The sequence below is a fragment of the Lycorma delicatula genome, chromosome 9, assembly GCF_047948215.1.
Source record: "Lycorma delicatula isolate Av1 chromosome 9, ASM4794821v1, whole genome shotgun sequence".
NCBI lineage: Eukaryota > Metazoa > Arthropoda > Insecta > Hemiptera > Fulgoridae > Lycorma > Lycorma delicatula.
Genome location: NC_134463.1, coordinates 22,889,093 through 22,911,493, shown reverse-complemented (window position 1 = coordinate 22,911,493; position 22,401 = coordinate 22,889,093). Strand labels below are relative to the sequence as shown.

Sequence of the window (22,401 nt, the reverse complement as noted above, 5' to 3'; positions counted from 1 at the left end):
TTTACGACTACGACATTGATACAAAAGTTCAATCATCAAAAAATCGCACATTACAAAAATCACTACTAACACTTAAACAAAAACACAAAAACTAAATGAGATATCAACAATCCAAGAACATGTGGTTACAAAGGAGGTTATGCAGAACACAATGCTGTCAACTGCACGTCACTAAATATCTCCACTGGTGTGTAATTAAAAATGTTTGGTTATTTTCTGAACAGACCTGGTATGTTTTCCTGCCACATACATCACTTTTTTCTTTTTGTAACTATAATCCATGTTATACTTAAAACAAAATAAGAAATGTGTTTTATTTTGAAAACTAATATAGGATATCAAAAATTTAACTAGGTTTTGAGGGAGATAAGTGTTTATTTACTTATTATTAATTTTGTTTAACTTTGCAATAGAATATTTGCTAAAATAATTGAAGATTTTTATAGTACAAATCTTAAATTTATTTAAATGTAAATCATTAAAAAGAAATTACAAATAAAAATGGACAAATTTTTGGGGTTGAAATCGAACAAATCCACAATGAACTGGTGATAAATTTTCTATAAGAATTTATTGTCATCAAAGTTAAGTAACAATGAAATTTAACTCTTGAATATTTAAAAATAACTGAAAAAACAATTGGCCAAAAATTAAAAAAAATGATTACAATTTTGAAAACTTGAAAAAAAAAAAGAATAAAATAAAATCACTGATCTCTATTTAACTGGGTAGGGGATCATTATGGTGTAAAATACAATTTAGTGTTCAATATTGAAGCATATTCCAGCACTGCAGAATGAGATGCTGGGAATTAAATAAAACCATTGTATGCTTGCGTGACTATAATCGTGATGATAGGGCAGTGTTTTATTCCTACTCCTACACATACCTCTGCACATGTGCCATTTCGTTTTATTTAGTTCTACCGGTTCTATAGCTCATTTAGTGGTGCTAGTTTATCCTTCAAATTTTACCCATTCCAATATATGGGATACCCTATAACTATAACTATATCCAGTTATATAGAGATCAGTGAATAAAAACTAACTATACCGTAATATAACAAGAAGTAATTTTGCATACTATTCTAACAAAAATATTCCAAACCTTTTGGTCCTTGAGAGTTGGATGAAACAGAAATACATGTACTATATCAGTGCATTACACTCATTAACTATCCACACCAGTATATGCAATTGAGCAAAAATGTTAAATGCAATACTTATACTACGCAATTCATTTACAAAACCTAGGAAATAAATCACAATTACTCGGAAAGAGTGAACAGATTTACAATCTCCTATCTGAATTGAAATGTTTGTTTAAAAACAAAATGCATTACAAATATTATAACTGTAGTAAAATTTTTTAAAATTTAAATTACCAAAATTTTGTATATACATATTTAACCTATTTTGATACATAATTTGGCATGGGTCATTGATTATCATTCTTCTTCCTCTAACTTATTTCAACTGCACTTTTGCAGCTATTACTCTTTTTACTATAAATTTTATAGAACTAATTTTGATGAAAAATAGTACAAATTTCAAAACTGACTATTTACTTATTTTATTTCATAAATAAAAATACTAATAAACATAAAGTATCTATAAATGTAACTGACCATCATATTCCGGGAAGTAGTCGACCAGGTGGGAATACATGATTTTTTCTTCTAGTAAATCCTTCTTATTTAAGAAAAGGATAACTGAAGAATGTTGAAACCATGGATATGTTATAATTGTTTTAAACAAGGCCTTAGATTCCTCCATCCGATTCTGTGAATAAATAAAAAGTTGTTAATATAAAATCACAAAAACACAGTAAAAAAAATCAAAATCTTAATTCAAAGCAATTTACATCAAAATATATATGAGAAAGGAATGCATACATAGGTATAACCCAAAATGGTAAGATGCAATCCCTTAAAATTTTATTATCTTATACACTAAAGTTGGATCACCTAAGAAAGTAGACATTCTGAGTAGAATGAAGTGAACTTTATAAAATGAAAATGAGAGAAACAACAGAACAGTATAAGCCAGTTCTAGTATATCAGCATCTGACAATTTCAACAGAGAAAAGTGCAACAAGGATATTGATTTCATTGATAAATTGTTAGATATAAGAATTTTCAGTGTGAAATCTTTCTTTTCTGCAATTTATTAAAGTTGTTATGCAGTGAGAAACTTGTAATTAAATCCACAGTCACCATGAAGTCATGAGTTTAATTTTAATTTCCTGGAAACAATTATTTTTCTTCATAATTTTAACAAAATAAAATGTCTGTAGCTTAAAAAAAATCTATCTGAAAAAAGTATATCTGTAAACATATATAATTTTATCATGCTAGTCAGTGAACTGTAATTAATTGTTAATAAAAACCACCTACAAACAAATAAGAAACAGTTTGATTTTTCAAGTCAGAAACCATAAAAAAAATCACTAATTCTGCCCCTAAATTAATGTCCTAAAAATTTCAGTACAACCTCATTTTACCGGAGTAGCTGAAAATAGAGCGAAATCTTTCACTAGCCATACTTGAAAACAAAGCATTTTAGGGCATATGTTTTATGAACTTTTTTCATTATTTTCACTAGTAGAATAGGTTATGAATGTCCCACGAGAACTTCACTGTATAACCTATACATACATAACATGTATATGTTACTCTTTATAAGTAACATGTACAGAAGCTTCTAGTAATGAAAATGTGATAACAAGAAAGAAAGGAAATGAAGAGACAAATAAATCTACAATGAGAAAAATTCAGAAACAATAAAGAGGAACAATGGAATGAATTTCTAGGACAGTATAGAAGGTTTAAACATAGATATTCTTAAATCATTACAGTTGAATTGAGAAGAGGGACAAACCTAAGCCCAGGTGAATAAATACTGCAGCGCCACTGAGTGACAGTGTTTGTAAGATAACATTCAAAGTGAATGTGCAATAACAGTGCTCTGTTCTAACAAGTATGAGGAAGCTGTTCTGCAAATTGTCTGTGAGCAAGGTGTCTTTATTCACTAATAAAGGTATAAGCTATTTCCTTTGTAAATAATGGAAATAAATAATCCTAGTAAAAAGTATTAGAACTATTGATTTTGTATCTGTCTCGCTGAAATAGTCGCTACTTAATTCTATATAAATTTTTATTAATTTATATAAATGTAAAAATTTTTATTGAACACTGTTTCTTGACTATTTGAAATTGGATCCAGATTTATCATCTGATAAGGAAAAAGCTCTTAACCATTCTGGAGACAAACAATAGCGGCTTATAGATACCTTAACTATATGACTGATAAATCACCTAATATGGCAGCACCACCCCATTTTAACAATACCTTCATTGAAAAAACTTATAGTTGTTAACTAAACACAACTTTAATTTTATATCAATATTTCTACTTTTTCAGTTTACTAATGTTATTTGGTATTGGCATGAAAAATCACCTTTAAGGCCCTAGGGATGAAAAAAAGAACAAAAATGAATAATATTATCCATGAAACCAACATTACTTAAAACTACATAAGAAAAAAAAATTAATAATAAAGCCCAATTATATTATAGAAACCAAAATTGCCATCTAACTGTTTTTCAACTAATACATTAATTTTTTTAAAAAGTAAATATGAGGGTAAGTCAATTATTACGTGCAATTTAGTTATATTTTTGTTTATGTTGGTAGTACTGTCATGTTGCGTAGATGACGCATGCATGGTTTAACTGTTGTTATGTCTGTGCAGGTTTGATGCTGCTAGGTTAGTTCCATTATCGCTGCCCTGCCATTAACCACGGCTGCTCTGCTTTCTGTTTGCACCAAAGAAGAGCAACGTTCAGTGATCCGTTTTTTGTGGTCGGAAGGTGTACAGAGGCCGGAATTTATCGAAGACTTTCGGTACAGAATGGGAACAGTGTGTTGCCGCAATGGAGTGTCTACGAATGGATTAATAAATTCAAAAATGGTCGCACAAGTGTTGCATGACGGAGCCGGATGACCATTTATTGCCACAAAAGAGGAAAACATTGAGCATGCACGTGACATGGTTTTCTTAAATAGACGAGTAACTATTGATGAAGTGGCACATTGTCTGCAAATTAGTCACGGTTCTGCCTACAAAATCATCCACAACAGACTTGGGTTTCATAAAGTCAGTGCAAGAAGGGTCCTAAACCAATTCACACAATTGCATAAACAAACACGCACTTGGACATCTGCCAAAAACATTTGGATCGCTATAGTAACGAACAGGATCTTAGACAGAATCATCACTGGTGATGAAACATGGATCCATCATTATGAGCCAGAGAGTAAACAGCAGATTATGAAATAGAAACATCCAATTTGCCCTGCAAAAAAAATTTCAAGACCCAACCATCCGCAGGAAAACTGATGCTTATGGTTTTTTGGGACTCACAAGGCCCAGTACTGGAACATTATGAGGAAAGGGGCATGACAATAAACAGTGCACGTTACAATGACATGCTTACTGCCAAGCTGAAGCCTGCAATTCGAAGCAAATTCTGAGGACTGCTGAAGAAAGGTGTTACGTAGTTGCATGACAATGCCCGTCCACATATTGCTGCCCACGCTGCTGAAACGCTCCAGAAACTCAACTTTGAATTACTGTCTCATCCTCCGTATAGTCCTGATCTTGTCCCTTCTGACTACCACTTGTTTGGTCCACTCAAAGAGGCATTAAGGGGCTGTCGATTTACCTCAGACGAGACAGTGAAAGAAGTGGTGCATTCCTGGCTTGCAGCTCAACCAAAAATCTTCTTTTATGAGGGCATCAGGAAGGTTGTGCAACGATGGACCAAGTGCATTATAATGCAAGGGGACTATGTTGAAAAATGATGTACATGTAAGTTTCCTACTTGTATTTTCATAAACTTTATAACTACATTGCAGATAATAATTGATTTACCCTCATATGTTAAAACAAACACGAAATAAAATCTGCAAGGATAACAAAAAGCACATTTTCTGAAATTAGTCATTTTCTTTTGCACAATACCTCAGAGAAAAGAGATTTATTTTATGGCACGCTGATGAACACTACTAACTCGTTATTTGACTTGTTTTTTGCTTCTTTATTCAACAAATGTATTTTGTGAGAATTTCATAAATTACAGCTGGAATAAACTCCTCCTCTAAAATTTCTTTACTAAGCGAGTCTTTATTTTGGGCAAAAGTGGCAATTTCTTGTCACTAAAAATTTGGCACTCAAATGTGTGTTGTATATATATATATATATATATATATATATATCTTCTTGTCTTGGGGAATAAGAATTCAAAAGCAGAGTAACCACAAAAATCAATATATATACTGGAAATGATAGAAAGCTTCAGGAGATTTATAAAATATAAATGCCAATGCTGGGGATTGATGGAGAAAAAGGATGTAAAATTGGTGAAACCAACTATTTTAATTTATTATGTGGATAATCACATTAAGAATAAATTAAGAAATGATAATCTCATTTGAGATCATCTACTGACTGATCTCTTCCAGGTAATGATTTAACCTTTGCAAAGGCTTTGCTTAAAGCCTCAAGTAGATTAGCCATCCAATGCATCTGGTATATGCTCTAGTATTTTTTGCTAAAATTTGCCTCAGTAATTTTACTGTGACTATAAATGATGTGACAAAAAACCTGCACAACTCAAGAGAGATTTTTTTTAGAATAAAAGATGGATACATCTTTCTCCAATAGATTGCAATTCAACACAGGAGAGGCAAATATTTTTAACTTATTATGTCAAAATATTATTGTATATAAAATTAAAAAAAAGTAAACAATAGACATTATGCCTTTTCTTCAATTTAATGAAATTATAGCTGTAACTTTTTTATGTAATTTTTGCCCAAAATTTATTCTTGAAAAGAATCAAATTCCGAAAACTATTATCATGCTTAAGGCTTATGCTAAAATTGCATTAGAAGAATGATTTCTGAAAGAATTGGAGGTTCCTACTCTGAAAACTAACTTGGAAGATATAATTAACAAATTCTCAAAAATAAAACTATTGAGAGATAAATATAAATGAATAAATCAAAAATGACCTTTGAAAATACTGTAGTTATTGCAGTTACACAAAAAGAAAAATGACGAGACCAATTTGCAATGAACACAATAAAAAGCGTGCCTTGATTCTTAACTCTTAGTATTAATGTCTAGATATTAGAGTAAAATTCATTTATGTATTTTTTGTCTTTTATCTTTATGATATTTTTCTTTTTTATTGCCAATATTAAATCTAATAAAATAACAAATTGTGATAAATTCATGATTAACCTTCAGCAAAATCACTGAAGATAAATTATGAAAATTTATATATACATTCTTCTTACAGTGTAGGTGCACAATAAGAAAGGATTTTTTTTTAAATTTTGAGTTTAAAGGGTTAAATGGAGTAACAATGAAATTTACTATTTTTTCTATGTTGAGTTTTAGAACCACTCCTTTGTCAAAACTTGTACTGGTACTAGTATTGTACAGTATCAGTACAATAAGTTTTGACAATGGAGTTGTTTTAACGCATCAATAAGTGATAAAAGAATGAAGCTAGGAAAGATAAGTAGTACTAAACATAAAAACTATAGTGATTTTAGTAGAAAAGATAATAGTAATTATTTTAATAATAATTCTTTTATTAATTTCTCGGTAATAAATGAAGACACAAACTTGATTTTTGCTGTGTAATCTTCATGTGAATATCTAAACTCAATTTCTAGATTTTTTAAATTCTGAGTTTAAGAGGGTTAAAATGGGGTAACATTAAATTTTACTATTCTCTGAATTTCTCAGTAACAAATGAAGATATCAATTTGAGTTTTGATGTGTAATCTTCATGTGAATATCTGAAATCAATTCTCTAGTGTCTTGAATAGGTGAAGAAAGGTATTTCCAACAATGATTGCAAATTTTCCAATTTCTGACAATACTAAATGAAATATTCACCCAATTTGGGCTTGCAAATACTCTTCCTATAAATATCGAACAAACATTTTCCAGGGGAAAAGATGTAAAACTGATTTTTTAACATTTTTGCAGTTTTATGCTACTGCTATTGAATCAATCTTTATAAGATTTGATAACATTGTGATGGTAATTTATGTTTATAATTTTGATTATGTATTTCATGAGGAAAGCCATGGTGGAAAATCAAAAACCAATTAGTTGGTCCTGTACTGACCAAACTGTTGCTGTGAAGAAATTACAATAAACATGATAGTTTCTATGAACTGAATGAGCTTTAATCTTTATTTATCATTATTATTCTCATATGCATGAACACAGGGGGGCCAGGGGGCAGAGCCACCTGGCTAAATGGGAAAGACTCGCTTTGCTTACCCTGACTGCAATGGGAAATGGAATAACCATACAGCGCAGGCAAAACCATGACAGGGATGCTTGGAAGTAACAAGTGGGTTGTTTAAGCTAAAGTTTTCATTTTCAGAAAAATAAGTATAATTAGTCCCCTTAATTTATCTCAGAATTTTATCTCCATTTATATAAAAACAAAATAAAACGGAATAAACATAGTGGAATTTAATACAATTTTTTTTTTAGGAGATGCAAGGAAAGAATATAAATACTGAAAATGTTAAATAAGACCTATTAGTCAATGAGTTTTTCATCCATTGACTATAAGATATTTCATAAAATTTTTAAGATTGTTTTATCACATAACTTTCTTTTTTAATAAAAATAGTAATTAGAATACTAATAAAACTAGATAGTATCATCAGCTGTAATGAAATGTGTATAGTATGATCTATTAGTTTATACTTTAAAACTGTATTAGTTAACTTTTAAAATCTGATATAATACAATTATTTACATAGTTTCTCTAACTTAACAAGTATATTAAGAAATAATTACACGACATCAACAATTAATTAATTCTATTAACAACTTTAAAGGTTGTTACTGGTTTTCTACAAGGTGCACCAGTTACTAAACACAACTGTAAATACCATTCTAATTTTAATGCTATAATAATAGTAATGTAAATTTCAATAAACTTACTTCATTTTCGGATTCAAACAGGATCTGGTCATATTCACTAAGGGCCACCAAAAAAATAATGGAAGTGACATTTTCAAAACAATGGATCCATTTCCGTCGTTCTGATCTCTGTCCTCCTACATCTACCATCCTACAAAAATCAAATAAGAAAAATGAATATACTTAACACTTTAACAATAAAATTAAATACACCAATCACTATTAAGCATAAACAAATTTAAACAGATAAGGAGGCATATATATATATATATATATATATATATATATAATTATTGTATTTTTAATTGAAAATAAGAGTAACAATTTTCATTAAAAAAAAAATAAATAAATAAAAAAAGATAATTTATGTTTGAAACAGATTGTTTATAAAAATGGCATCTTTATTTAGAAACCAAGTTCCACTGTATATGACTCGCATTAAATATCATCAACTGCCATGGTTATTAATCACTAACAAATGTCAATAGCACGCACTGAAATTGCACTCTGTGCAGCTCAACTTCAGTGGCTGACAAAAATCAGTTCATTAATAACATTAACTTTCATGTTGCCATTTTAAACTTATTTTACATCCTTCTAATTCCATGAAGATACTCTCCACGATAATGCAAGCATTAATTATAAAATAAAATAAAAAATATATTGTGATGCTTCTCACAGATTTTACATACTTAATTGTACATGATAAACATTTAGTGATTCCCATCAATTTCAAACTTAATTTTATTACTTTCATGGATTTCCTGATGACTTCTTTGACAAATTTGTATAAATTTACACATTACTCTAAAATCTATGTTCAACACTTTTTTCTGACTTAAATCAGAAAAAATTTATTCCGGAGGGTTGTAAAATCACAAAGAAGTAGTACTTCTTATTGCCAAACTAAAACAGGTTGTATAAAAATTGATGCTAGCAGTCAATTCATGATATGTAGGCTATTTTGTGGTTATAAAAATAATAATTTCAAACACAAATTATATATATAGTGAAGCGTCTCCAAAAATACCATTAACTAATTAATGCCAATTTCTAGAAGAGGCCAGTATTTATGAGAAAAAATTACAATAAAATATAATCAGTATTGATACTGCATATTTATTTTCTGTAAAAAAATTATTCCCTAACCCGACCTGGATCATAACACATGTATTGATGATGCAACAACTAAAATGAGTAATGAAGTGGCAATGATATGCTACATTTGAAAAATATAATGATAATCAATTTCATTAAAAACCTGTTAAAAGATTCATTACTGCCAGCCAGAGAAACTGTATAATGATGGGTATCTGCCTCATATACTGCTTGCATCCAAACAATCCAGTTTATGTGTTAATGTTTCTTTTTCTTCTATCAATCTTCTCAGTTAAAATATCAGCAAACAAATTATAAAGAACAGATTTAGTAATGCAGTTAAAGGTTGTGGAAGATGCTGCCTGGGGTATATTGCAAAGGAAATTAATGGAAAGGTATGAACGAAGTAAAGATTAAGATATAAATGAAATTAGAAGAATATGAACTAATAAAGCTCAAATGCTAACAAAAATACAAAGAAGAAAACTTTTCAGTAATAAATAAATGATTAAACTTTAGCTTGATTTTGAGGGTGCTCATTCAAGAAATAATATAATATTAGTGGAACATTTCTATAAAAAACTTAATACTTTTATGGAAACATTTCAAAATAAGATTTCTCAGCAAGCGACGATTGATTAGAAAAATTTTGTCACCTAAACAATACTGTTTCTAAAATTTCATTTGATGAAAGTGCATCCGAAGTGAGAATATGGCAGAATGTTGAAACAGTACCTGTCATTAATAAAAAAAAAATTTGACTTGAAAGACATTACAACACCGATGAAACAACCATTAATTGTTTAACGGTTCTTTGCAAAGAAGGTGTGTTAAAATAGTCAATATGCCCAAGCTAAATGTAGACTGGCAAATGGATATCTTAACACATTGTAAAACTTAATTAAAAAATAAGAAGTTTTACTAATTTTGAACAATGCTACATGCCACCCTCTATCATTAAGTTATGTAGTGATGTTTTTAATGAATGAGACCTGTAAATTACAATATTTTTGACTTTGAATAATCCAAGCCACCAAACTGCAACAAACTTATCATTTAGTGATAAACTAGCACTTATAAATTAAGGAACAAATGTAGATGACTGATTAAAAATAATTCAATAATGGATGAAGTTGAATACACAAAAACCTGCAATACTTATGAGAATACAATAAAAAAAGTGTTTTAAGAAATATGTCATTAATGAAATACCAGCTGTGAAAATACAAATAAAGAAAATGAAAATGAAATCACTAACTTGTAAAAACAATTATTTATTAACAAAAGAACCAAAAAAGTTCACAAAGCTCTAGAAGATGAAAATATATTGGCTAAAAATATAATGCATGTATGAAAATGTAAAGGTTAAATTATATAAACAATACAGTTGGGTTGTCACAAAGAAATAACAAGATGGTTGATTTATTTGCTGAAATTCAAAATATTAGAAAAGGAAGTGATAGAACAAAAGATAAAAGCACTTGTTGACAACAAATGAAATGTGGTGCCAATAAATTCTTTAGTAACTGACAGAACTTTGTAAGTTAGTACTGCACAAATAATTTTGACATAATTGTATGAACTGCACCTCTTTCTCTGTAGTACTGTAGATTCATTTCAAAGCCTTACGATCACTGACCAGCAATTTCTCTCCAATTTGTCCAAAATTAGGAGCAAAGGTTTTATGTATTATTTTGATGTTGTTCCACGTTGAATTATGTAAAAATGTAGTTTTATCATGTCGTAAAAATTCACAAAGTTCTACTGTATACCACATTTATGGTGGTCTGTGTCTACCTTTTACTTCATTTTTAACTTTTGACACTGTAAGATTTGATATTAATTTTCCAGATGTTGTCATCTGGTTCACGGTTTTCTTCCTATGGAATTAATGTGTCTCAATTGTCTATTATCAAGGGCACAAAGTGGCTGTTATGTAAATGTCATAACTACATGGGTCCTTCAAACCAAAACTCTTTATAAACACTTTCTCTCAATAAAAAATACATGTTTTTCTATAATTCTCTGTATAATTATTACCTAGCACTCAAATTTAACGTAATAGATAATAAAAATGTTTGTTTTATCAGACATGTTAGTTCTCTTATAATAAAGATTTTATTCTTTTAAAAAATATAATAATAATAAAAGAAAACATTATCAGAATCCAGTTAGCATTTTTTTTAATGTGTTATTTTTAAGAGTTTGACATGGCAGTTTCAGTCCATTACTAAAAAGTGCATTTAATTTTGTGAATTTTATTTTCTTACCACATAAAGGATAAGGTTCTCAACTTGCAACATTACTGTTTAAAATTTTATTTCGGAAGTTTAAATTTGTGCTTCAAAAAAAAAATTCACAACAGCCAAATGTATAAAAACTATGAACTTTACATTTCTACCTTTTATTTCTATTGTACTGCAATAATTAATTCAGTATTTTGCAATTAAAAGTTTTATTCTTAACAAAAACAGTGTTTTTGTTTATTTAATATTGATAAATGTAAATAACAAACTTAAGACTTCATTAATATTCTTTTACATTTCTTAATTTTAAATACTACAAAGGAATTACTGGTGGAAATCAATTTACTGGTAATTACAAAGCAATTACTGGTGAGCAATTATTCTCATCAGTAACTGCTGATCATGATCATTATAGTAGCCCGTCAGAAGTAGGCCGAAACTATCTAGAACCCCAGGTGGTCATTTTAGAGTTTACTGACTACATATATATATATATATATATATGTGTGTGTGTGTGTGTATGTGTGTACAAAAGCAAATAATTTACTACTGCCAGAACACAACAGACAGTTGAATTACATGAATTTCTTTTTTAGCAGTAATAAATCAGAATTGAAAAATTATAAGCTACTACCAGAAAAAGAGGTGTACAGGAATTCTGAAAACTGTAATATTTTCTGTAATGGCTCCTATAATACATAAAATTGTAAAGCTGGTCAAATGAGATAAACAGACAGTGTTTTTTATTGCAAAATTAATTCAGGAATCCTTAATAAAACCAATGTTTTCTATCACATACAGTGATAAGCACATAATTACTTTGGAGCAATTAAGGGAGAGTATAGGAATTAACTTTTGAAAAGCAGCCAAAAAGATTGTACTACTGAATAGCTCCAAGCAGTGGCATATAAAGATAAAAAAGAAAATGAAGGATGGTCTTCCCTAAAATGAGGTGAAAACAATTCAAAATGGTTATACCTAGTTCATCATTTGCCATATTCAAGTAGGCTATTCTGATCAGTAGAATCAGAACTACTGTAACTGTAAAAAATAAAATAAATTTATTATAATGGTGAACTAGTAAGAATAGTAGGTTAGCTCTCGTATGTCTTTTAACTGGAAAGAAGAACCTGAAAATATCAGTTAATTTGCTAGTCTGTAACTTTTATGTATTGCCTTCACAGTTCTTGAATGGAGATGAAGAGAACATATTCCTTTTTAAAACATTTCTGGGTCAATAATTGCCATGATTTTTAGAGCTACTACTTAATTCTTATGAGACTTTTAGAAATTTTTATTGATAAAATGCTATTACAATAAAAAAACACACATTAAAATAACATTCACCATAAAAATTAACATTCACAAAACAAATTTGTTTGAAAAAAAAGCAAAAAACAAATTTTTTTGAAAAAAAAAGCAAAAAAAAAACAAATTACATATAAACACAAAGAAAAACACAATACAAAAATGACAGTGAATAAGAATGCGTAGCATAAATATATTAGAAGTATTCATAAAAGTAAAATTGTACATAACAATATTTGCAAAATGAAAGAAGTTTGAAGGTCATATTAATACACAAGCAATAATTATTCAGCACATCATAATACAGCACAGCACCAAGCTGTTTGAGTGAAATACACGTCACAAGAATATAGAAATATTACAAAACCAATGGAAGAAATTGTTAGAAGAGTTCAAATGAAATGCATACATAGATTTTGTAAAAAAAAAAGTTAACTGTTGAGAATGTAGATACAGAAAAATGTATAAGATTAATCAAAGTGCGAGTACAATTAAGCAACAACAAAATAATTTTTTTAAATTCACTTTCACCTTATTGCCCATACCTTTAAGAACTTTAAAACTTAAACTCCACTATGCAGAGGAATTGTTAATAAAACAGTAACAATTTTCTCAATTCCTCATTATAAAATGAAATTACCTATGCAAACAACCACTTCTGTACTGCTCTCCTGATACCATCAAAACGCTGACTGAAAAGTAACTTCTTCAGCAGAAATAAATTAAAAAAATCACTTGCCTTTAAGAAAGAAGTTGCTAAGGACAACCAGTTGTTGCCGATCAATAGAAGAAGAGATGAGTTGCTCCAAGCAGCACTGTGAAGTTAAGAACTCCCATGAAGAAATGTATTGCTGTAACTAAGCCTATGTGTAATTTGTTTTAGATCATGAGAAGTAACTTCTTTCAGCTCTCATAGCAGAAGGCAGACATTATCAATGAGCCTTGTTATAAGGCCTTGAGGTTTAACAATTGTTCGACTCATTCGGCAATGGTTTATGCCTCCACTCCATGGACCGTTGTTTCCATCTCATTTTTACTGACATGGCTTAAGATCTCATCCCTTTCTTCATAACATTGCATCAAAAAAATCTAAACACAATTGGTTCACTCGGTTTTATATTTCTCTGAAAGCATTTCTGGCATCGCAGATGATGGAAGTTCAGCTAGTTCAAATGGACTGACAATTTTATAGAGATCAGCCCTTGAAATTTCAAAAAAGATAAAGGGTGCTAGATTATGCACACACACCACCATGCATATTCTCACACACTTCATAAAATCCTTTTCTCACCATTCCATAATTCAAAGTGTCTTGATTTAATTAGTTCGCATATCTTAATAATGAATTTCAACTAGTTTCAAGCTTCAACAGACTTTTAACTTGGTTGTTGGCATTCTAGATCGACTTTATCATTTTAAATTTAAAAACATGACAAAAGTAATTTGCTGTTCTTGAAATAGGCAAATTTTACTAAAACACAAAAAGACGCAGCACGTGACTGTGGAATGATGACTACAACACTGCTGCAAATGTTTGCAAACAGTAGTACCTTCCAAATACATCTTGTACTAGCACAATCAAATCAAAATGTAAAATAATTACATGGTTTTAAGGTAGTTTTAGACACAAAAGCAATTCCTCTTTATTTTACAAACTTTAATAAATGAATACTGTAAATTTTAAAATGGACCATTATTTATATTTTATATATTATTTATTTATCTACATAATATATGAACAACAGAAAAAATGTCAACTTTGGAAAAAATTCATTAAGTTAGAAGGGTTTGTCATAAACTTGAGGTTTTAAGGTAAACTAAAGAATAGAGTATGTATCTTGTTGATTTATTTTTGAAAGAATATTGTGAAAAAAAGCACAAGGTTTGGTAAACAACAAATTAAAATATCCATAGTAAATTCATTTTTTGTAAGAAAATGTAGAAACTAGAAATAAACAGGAAGAAAAAAATTAGATTCATTTTATATGTGTCAGTCAAACACGCTTCAGAAACAAGTTCCTACCATTACACAAAAAGGGGTCCAGAAGGAGAATTTAACACATAAATCTATGTAAAAAAAAAAGAAAGAATATATTACAGGGTTTGTTAAAGTCTACAGCACATACAAAACATTTAACCAAAAGAAACAAATTTTAAATATTAAACACAGCAGATAAAACAAAATATTTAGATAATATATAAGTAAATGTTTAGGGACCAAATGAACACACACACACACACGCGCGCGCGCACATACACACACACAGAGAGAGAGAGAGAAAGAGAGAGAGAGATTGAGAGGGGGGGGGGAAATATAAATCCTACAAATATTTTTCATTGTTTAAAAGCGGTTTACGGTGAAACTGTTGACAGGAATACTGTGAATAGGAGGACATTGAAATTTTACGAATGTGAAGGCTGTTACAGCAACAATTGAGGATGCACCTCACAGCAGACAACCAGTTTCTGTGACTGACAAGAAACACTGAAAGGAGGTGGACGATTTACTTCAAAGTGACTGGCAAATCACCCAGCAACACCATCACTATTCAGTTAGGTATATCTAAAGAACGAGTATGCCATACAATCAAGAAACTGGGTTATTGTAAAATCTGTGCATGATGGGTACTGCACAAACTGATGGACAAACACAAGCAGCGCCATGTTGATTGTTGCGAAGAACTTTTACAGCACTATCATGCCAAAGGAAATGACTTCCTTTTCAATACTGTGACCAGGGATGAGAGTTGGGTATATCATTACGACCTGAAAGAAAAAAGGCAAAGCATGGAATACAGACAATATGAATCACCAAAACCCAAAATATTCAAAACTCGGTGAAGAAACTCCTTTTGACGGTATTTTAGGATGCCAAACATGTTTATGTGACTGAGTATCGACCTGGAACATGGGATGACTGAACTCCGAATGGTACATTGAGACGTTAAAACACCTCAGATGATGAATATATCACGTTTGAAAGACCTCCATGCCTATAATCTTGCAACATAACAATGCACGGCCTCACACATTGCATGCCACTACAGAGGCTCCTTGCAAGCTGAAGTTTGAACCTACTCTGCATCTGCCATACTCAAAAAATTTGGCTTCATGCGACTTTCACTTTTCCCTCATCTCAAGAGGGTCCTCAAAGGTAATCATTATGTTTCCGACGATGAGGTGAGGAAGCTGTGGCCACTTAGATACGAGAAAGACCACCAGAATTTTTCAGAGATAGAATGCAAAAACTTGTCACACATTGAGAAAAATGTATCAGTGTAGATGGGGATTGTATTGAAAAATAAATACTGCATTTTGTAGTTAAGGCATTGTACTTTTATTCATTTTTTATTTCATTCCAATGTCTCTTTTCATTCCCATGTTATGCATAATGTGCAAAATTTATCAGCCGAGCCTCATGTATGTATGTATGTATGTATGTATGTATGTATGTATGTATGTATGTATGTATGATGTGTATATATATATGAGAAAAAACAAGATATATTATAAATAACTTTTTGCAATATGAGGAACGATCAGAAAGTAAGTTATATCCCCTCCATGAAACAAACACATATTTATAAGACAATTTTTTTTTATTAAACAAAAACTACATACTTTTATCTATTTTTCGACATAATCACCAAGTTTATCTAACCACTTTTCATACTTTGGGACAAGTTTTTCAATCCCACTCTCATAAAAATTTCATCCAATTTCCTTCAACCATTTAAGGACCACTTCCATTTAGTTCATCATTAGTGAAACACTCACATCCCAGGTCTCGCTTGAGAGGACTAAACAGGTGGTAGTCACAGGATGCAAGTCAGGGCTGTAAGGCGGATGAGACCACACTTCCTCCTTGAATTTTTGCAGTAACTCTTTTGTCACATGAGCTGAATGAAGAGTAGCAATGTCGTGAAGAAAAATGACTCCATCACTCAATCTTCCAGGTCTTCAATCTTTAATGACTTTACACATTTTTAAAGTCTCAGTAAGATTCGGCACTGATTTTTTTCCTGGGGAGATAAATTCATAGTAAACAACTCTCTCAGAATCGAAAAGACTCTCAACATAACCTTTTGAACATGTGGGAATGTTTTCACTTTTTTTGGCTGCAGTGAATTTTTGTGTCTCTGTTCATGTGATGGTCGTTCAGACTCAGGAGTGTAATGAAGCACCCAGATCTCATCCCCTGTGATGATTTGTTTAAAAGCTGTGAACCAGCCCTGGAATAACGCTGAAGTAAACAAGAGCAGACGCAAAACGTTGATGTTTCTGGTTGTAGGTCAACAGATGTGGCACCCATCATGCACTAATCTTATGGTTACCAAGCTGATCATGAATAATTGCAAACAAATTACCATAACTTTAATACGCTGGTCACTCAAGATCATTTCAATCACGTGTTCTGTGTTATCTGTTGTGTTTGCAGTTGAAGGGCGCCCAGCACGCAGTTCGTCACTCACATTTGTTTTTCAGTTTCTTAACATTTGGCACCATTTTGTGATCATGGGGCATGACATTGCATTCTCACCGTATACCTTGGTGACATACAACTTGGCAATGAATTTCACAATTGTAATTTTTTGCCCACAAAAATCGGACTGCTCAACGCACTTCTAATCTGGACGGATCTCGTAGAGGACACGCCATATTGATTACACTACACACGTACTGAATGTTGTACAGAATTGTCGCTGGAGGAGCATGAAGAACACAACACAACCAATGCTGCCACTACAAGACAATAATACATACCTTTCAGTTCAAGATCACGGCAAGGGTATAACTTATTTTTTTATCCACCTCTTGTAAATACACATACATAATAAAACTATGTGAATAAAAACATTTTCATTTTTATTTGGCTGGAGTTTAATTTCTTTTATCACTTAAAAACTAATGTAAAGCTCTCAATATACATAAGGGAGAGAACATCATTTTTCAAAAATATATTTATATCTATTTCAAGATATCTGATGTTGAAAGATATAGTACTTTGTATATGTGCTTTTTTCATTTTTATTGAATACAGGTTATTTTTTATACTATCTACAGAGTGAAAATATTTTTATATCTGAAATTACCTTATGACAGAGTACAATACTGGATTAGAAGATGTTCTCCTGTCCCAAAGCCTCATGACACAAAACTACATAATATCAACAGTGATTTTCATTGATAAACAAGATTAACTAACTGCTTATAGACAGAAGTATTTATAATTAATAAATGGTTCAGTAATAAAAATAACTTAATTGCCACACTTAAACATAAAAATTTGGTAGAAATAGATATAATACATTTAGTAAACATAAGATATTTTAGGAATATAAAAAAAATTACTTCTCTCTAGTAAAATTTTTAATTCTGTTTAAAGAATTTGAATATTATTTTTTGGAAAAAACTTGTTATAATACATGAATTTTGATTGATTTGTAATACTTTCACTAAATTGACATTTTTCTATGATCCAGAACCCTTGATTTCTTTTCTATCAAGAATTTCTTGAACCAGCTGTTTTACTGATGTCTTTATCATCAACATTGCAAATGACTTCATTCTTATCTTCTTTCATGTCATCATTTATTACTTTATTATTAAATCGTTATTTGGCTTCAACTTGTTACTGCAAATATTCATCCACTGTACTACAAAAATTTGGGTTTTAAATCTGATTTTCCAAATTATATCTTAAACTGATTAAAATTATTAATTAACTGATAATTTTTCATCTTTCAGATTCTTTTCTCTAACAAGCAAAATTTCAAAAAATTTCCTGCAGTTTTTTTTTAATTACAATTTTCCATGTATTCCTCAAAATTAAATTAAATTTGGGAACAAATTTTCATGTAGAAGAAATAACTTTCCATGAAGAAGGTATAGCAATAATTTATAAAAGATTATCCAAATACGTGATGATATAACTGATCAAATTAAATTATTAAAAATAATATTCAATAATAACTTCTCCTTCTTCCTTCTAAATTTATAGAGAAAAATTTGCAGTAAAAAGAAATAAGAGCAATTATGTTCTGGAAAACATGTTTTAAAATTAGAAAGACGATCCTATTTCACACAAACTATGAAAATTTTTTTTTTTAAATTACCTATTTGCAATTCTAGCATTAACTTGTGTAATAATATGAAAATCTCTGAAATAGAGACCAAATGGAACCAGGAGTAGGTGTAAATGTTTCAAAGATATCATATGCATGCAGTTTACAGACAGGAGTTGTCATCCATAGAAGAAAATAGTTAAATTTGTTTCTAAAAAAAAGTTAAACCAAGAAACTGTAAAGATTAAATCAAGATCTTTTCTAGGTTTATACCTTAAAGAGTAAATAAGATAATAAACAAAAGGATAGAAAAAATCTAATGCAAAATCTAAATCTTTGACTTATTGACTGGTTAGGTTAATTTTTATGATATTCTCCACTGCACATACCTTTGTTAATTTGGAACTTCTATATGCCTTTGTAGTATATCTATAAATTGTAGTAAATGTAGTAAATCTCTAAATTTCATGCCAGGATGGGTGTTTAATCAGAACCTGACAACAGAATAGGGCTTGAAGATGGTATCAAGAAACCATTACCAATAAAAAATATCTAGTCTAGCCACGCCTTGAATGTCTACCTTTTTCAGTTCAAGTTTAGTGCTAACTCTCAGAAATAATTTGATAATCGAAATCTGGATAGCATTAAACTAACAAACCCTTTTTCCCAATTACACAGCTTTCACCAATCAACAGCCTAATTACAGAAAGGCAGAGGCTGTGAACAAGGAGAAACAAGAATAAAGGGAAGATAATCAGTTTCAGAGCAGGCAATCTAAAGGTAAAGTAAGAAATTTTTATTTCCTAAATACTAAAGACTAATCAATGTAAAAATGAAACAAAAATGAATATTTTCTTTACAAGGTTTAAAGATTTCATTACACATACATACCTTAACAACACATATTGTTTAATGATTTACATTACTTGTACAAACTTAAATATTAGAGTGAGGCTTGGGGGAAAAAACAATTGTAAGAAGAAATCCAATCATAAAATTTCAGACAAAAAGTAGAATTGCTAATATTTACCTTAAAATGAATTAACCAAAAAATGGTTTATATTGTATTTCATAAATAACCAAAAAAATAATAAACAATTACAGGAAAATCTTCCTTTTCAAATTGAAACAAAAGGTCTTTTTGATAGAAAAAACTTCTTATAAAAAAAAGAAAAGAAAAAAACACACCCGACCTAAATATGATGGAATCCAAGTCGAATGGATATTCAATGATACCAGTAGTTGGTGCTCGAGCACGCAGAATATCCTGTTCAGTGGGCAGGTAATCAGCTTTTTCAATCCGTGCTAGGTCACTCAGATAGCTGCAACATGCAATTCTTTTTACATGCAACAACAAAAAAAAGAAAGAAAAGAAAAAAAACATGCTCATGCGCATGCAAACCACAGTTAATAAAAAAAAAAAATATATATATATATATATAAAATAAAAAATAAATGTGTATTCATACAAACAAAAATGTAAGATGCATACAAGATAAATGAATGAGTTATATTAGTTGATATTTATAATAATAAAAAAAAAATTGTTTACATAATAATATTGTAAATTCATTGAAAAATTAAAATTGTTATTAAAAGTATGATATAATTTAACTTTTTAAAGAAATGCTAATATCAAACAGGTCTGTAAATCTTACAAAAAAACCTTCATTATAATTATAAACAAATGATACTGCCAATTAAATCGATTAAAACATGTCTGAGGCGTGTTTCTGAGGTTGTATCTGAGATTAGTTAAGTAGCAGTTTTTTAAGTCATTTTTCTAATAAAAAACCCATAAAAACAAATCTTTATCTAATGAAAGGGATGATTTAGAAACACTGTTGATATCAATTAACTCATAACAGAATCAAGTTTTAATTATTGGTCAGGAGTTTATAGTTCCTCAACCAAAAACAGTTTTATGTTCATTCTGTCTAAAATTTATTTATATATTTTTAAACACCATGAGTAATGCATCTTATCTTGCACTTCTTAACTCGACTTATTTAATCAAGTAATAAGAAGAGGAATCGACCATGGAGTATATGTAGGGATACATACACCACAGAAACAATATCGGGCATACAAATCAGCTAATAAACTGGACATTTATCTTGTATTCTTACAATTACAATTTACATGAAAATCCAAACACAACAATTATTAGCTAAAAGAAAATCAAAGAAATTAAAAGAACATAAAAAAAAATTGAACACAAGACATCTGATAAAGAGAAAGATGAAAAACAAGCAGCAATAATCATGCAATGATTGTAATACGAATCCTTGCACTTCAATAAAATAAACCACCAATGTAATAAAACAACATCACAAAATTAATCTCAAACATCATTATCATCATCATCATCATCAACGGTGTACCTAAATCGAATTTCTTCAAGGTCAAATGGATATTCGATGATCCCAGTTGTTGGTACTCTCACTCGTAGGATATCTTGTTCAGTGGGAAGATAATTTGGAGCTGCTACTCGATCTATCTCCATCAGATAGCTGTAATAATAACATTAAACAACACATGTGCCAACATAGAGATACTTAAAAACTAATATGATGTTCATTATTTGAACTTAGAACCATGTTTCTTATCAGGCTGAATTTTTTCGCATTTCAGAATGAGAGATTTGATCCATTCTTCTAACAGTTTCTTCCGTAACTCGTTTGTTTTGAAATCATAAAATGAAGAAAAAAATATCACTTTGTAATAGAATTCAGCTTAAAAAATACAATTTTACAAAAATAACAGTTTTTAAGATATTAATGATTTTCATGACTGCCATTTTGAAATTTGCAAACATAAAATTTCAATATAATTAAATAAAACTTTTTTTAATGCTCTCAGAAATTACTGGATATAAAATAAACATTTTAATAAAAATACGGAATAAATTCATATTATTTCCCTTTACTATATTTTTTTCATTGACAGTTTTCAGTTGTGACATGGTTTTAATATTACAATATAATCTTGTTAATACAAATACGTGCTGTTGGGATTTTTTAATATAATAATTTTTACAGAACTTCATAAACCCATTTCTTTCATAATTTTAGTGTGATTTTTTAATTTCAACTAATAAAACATTATGAAGTAAACACAGCAGATTTAATTAAATTTATAATTATTTTTTTAAATCAAATAATTGATCGTTAAATTTTTTTCTCATAATGTAAGTAAAATTATAAATTAAAAAAACAACAGTGAAATGTGCAATTATGTGAAATGTAACTTGTATAACCACAATATAACATATTGAACTTGCTCATTCCTCACTCAAATAAATATGAGTGACAATGTGACTACTGTATACCTATTCTGTATTTTGTAGATTAATTTCTTCAACTATGATCTCATTTTAAATAAATTTGTATTAACTTTTATTAATACATACATACTCGTAATTAATATTTCAGTTTCTGTATTTTACAGTTCACATTCTTCAGCGACCTCAACAGCTATACAACAATTTTGAACTACCTAAACTTTCATTTATTCATAGTACATCGGGTCCCATTTAGTCTAAATGAAGTAAATTAATATACTTTATTAATGAAATTGAAATACTGTAACATTCTTAAGTTCATTGAAGAAGGATGCTAAACCCACTTACTGTCATCAATATATTGACATGCAAAAAA

The 22,401-nt window shown here is 29.7% G+C and overlaps 1 protein-coding gene across 3 annotated transcripts in view; it reads right to left on the bottom strand.

Moving 5' to 3' along the window:
• Nucleotides 1–22,401, bottom strand: part of LOC142330204 (guanine nucleotide-binding protein G(q) subunit alpha) — a 118,341-nt gene that overhangs the window by 18,657 nt on the left and 77,283 nt on the right. Inside the window, exons 4-7 of one of the 3 annotated variants that reach the window (XM_075375334.1) lie at nucleotides 21,127–21,255; nucleotides 19,936–20,064; nucleotides 8,047–8,176; nucleotides 1,628–1,781 (exon numbers count right to left, since the gene is read on the bottom strand). In XM_075375334.1, the coding sequence (XP_075231449.1) occupies nucleotides 1,628–1,781; nucleotides 8,047–8,176; nucleotides 19,936–20,064; nucleotides 21,127–21,255 (542 nt within the window). The remainder of the gene's footprint in view (nucleotides 1–1,627; nucleotides 1,782–8,046; nucleotides 8,177–19,935; nucleotides 20,065–21,126; nucleotides 21,256–22,401) is intronic. The other 2 variants (XM_075375331.1, XM_075375333.1) reach the window with 2 other exon arrangements.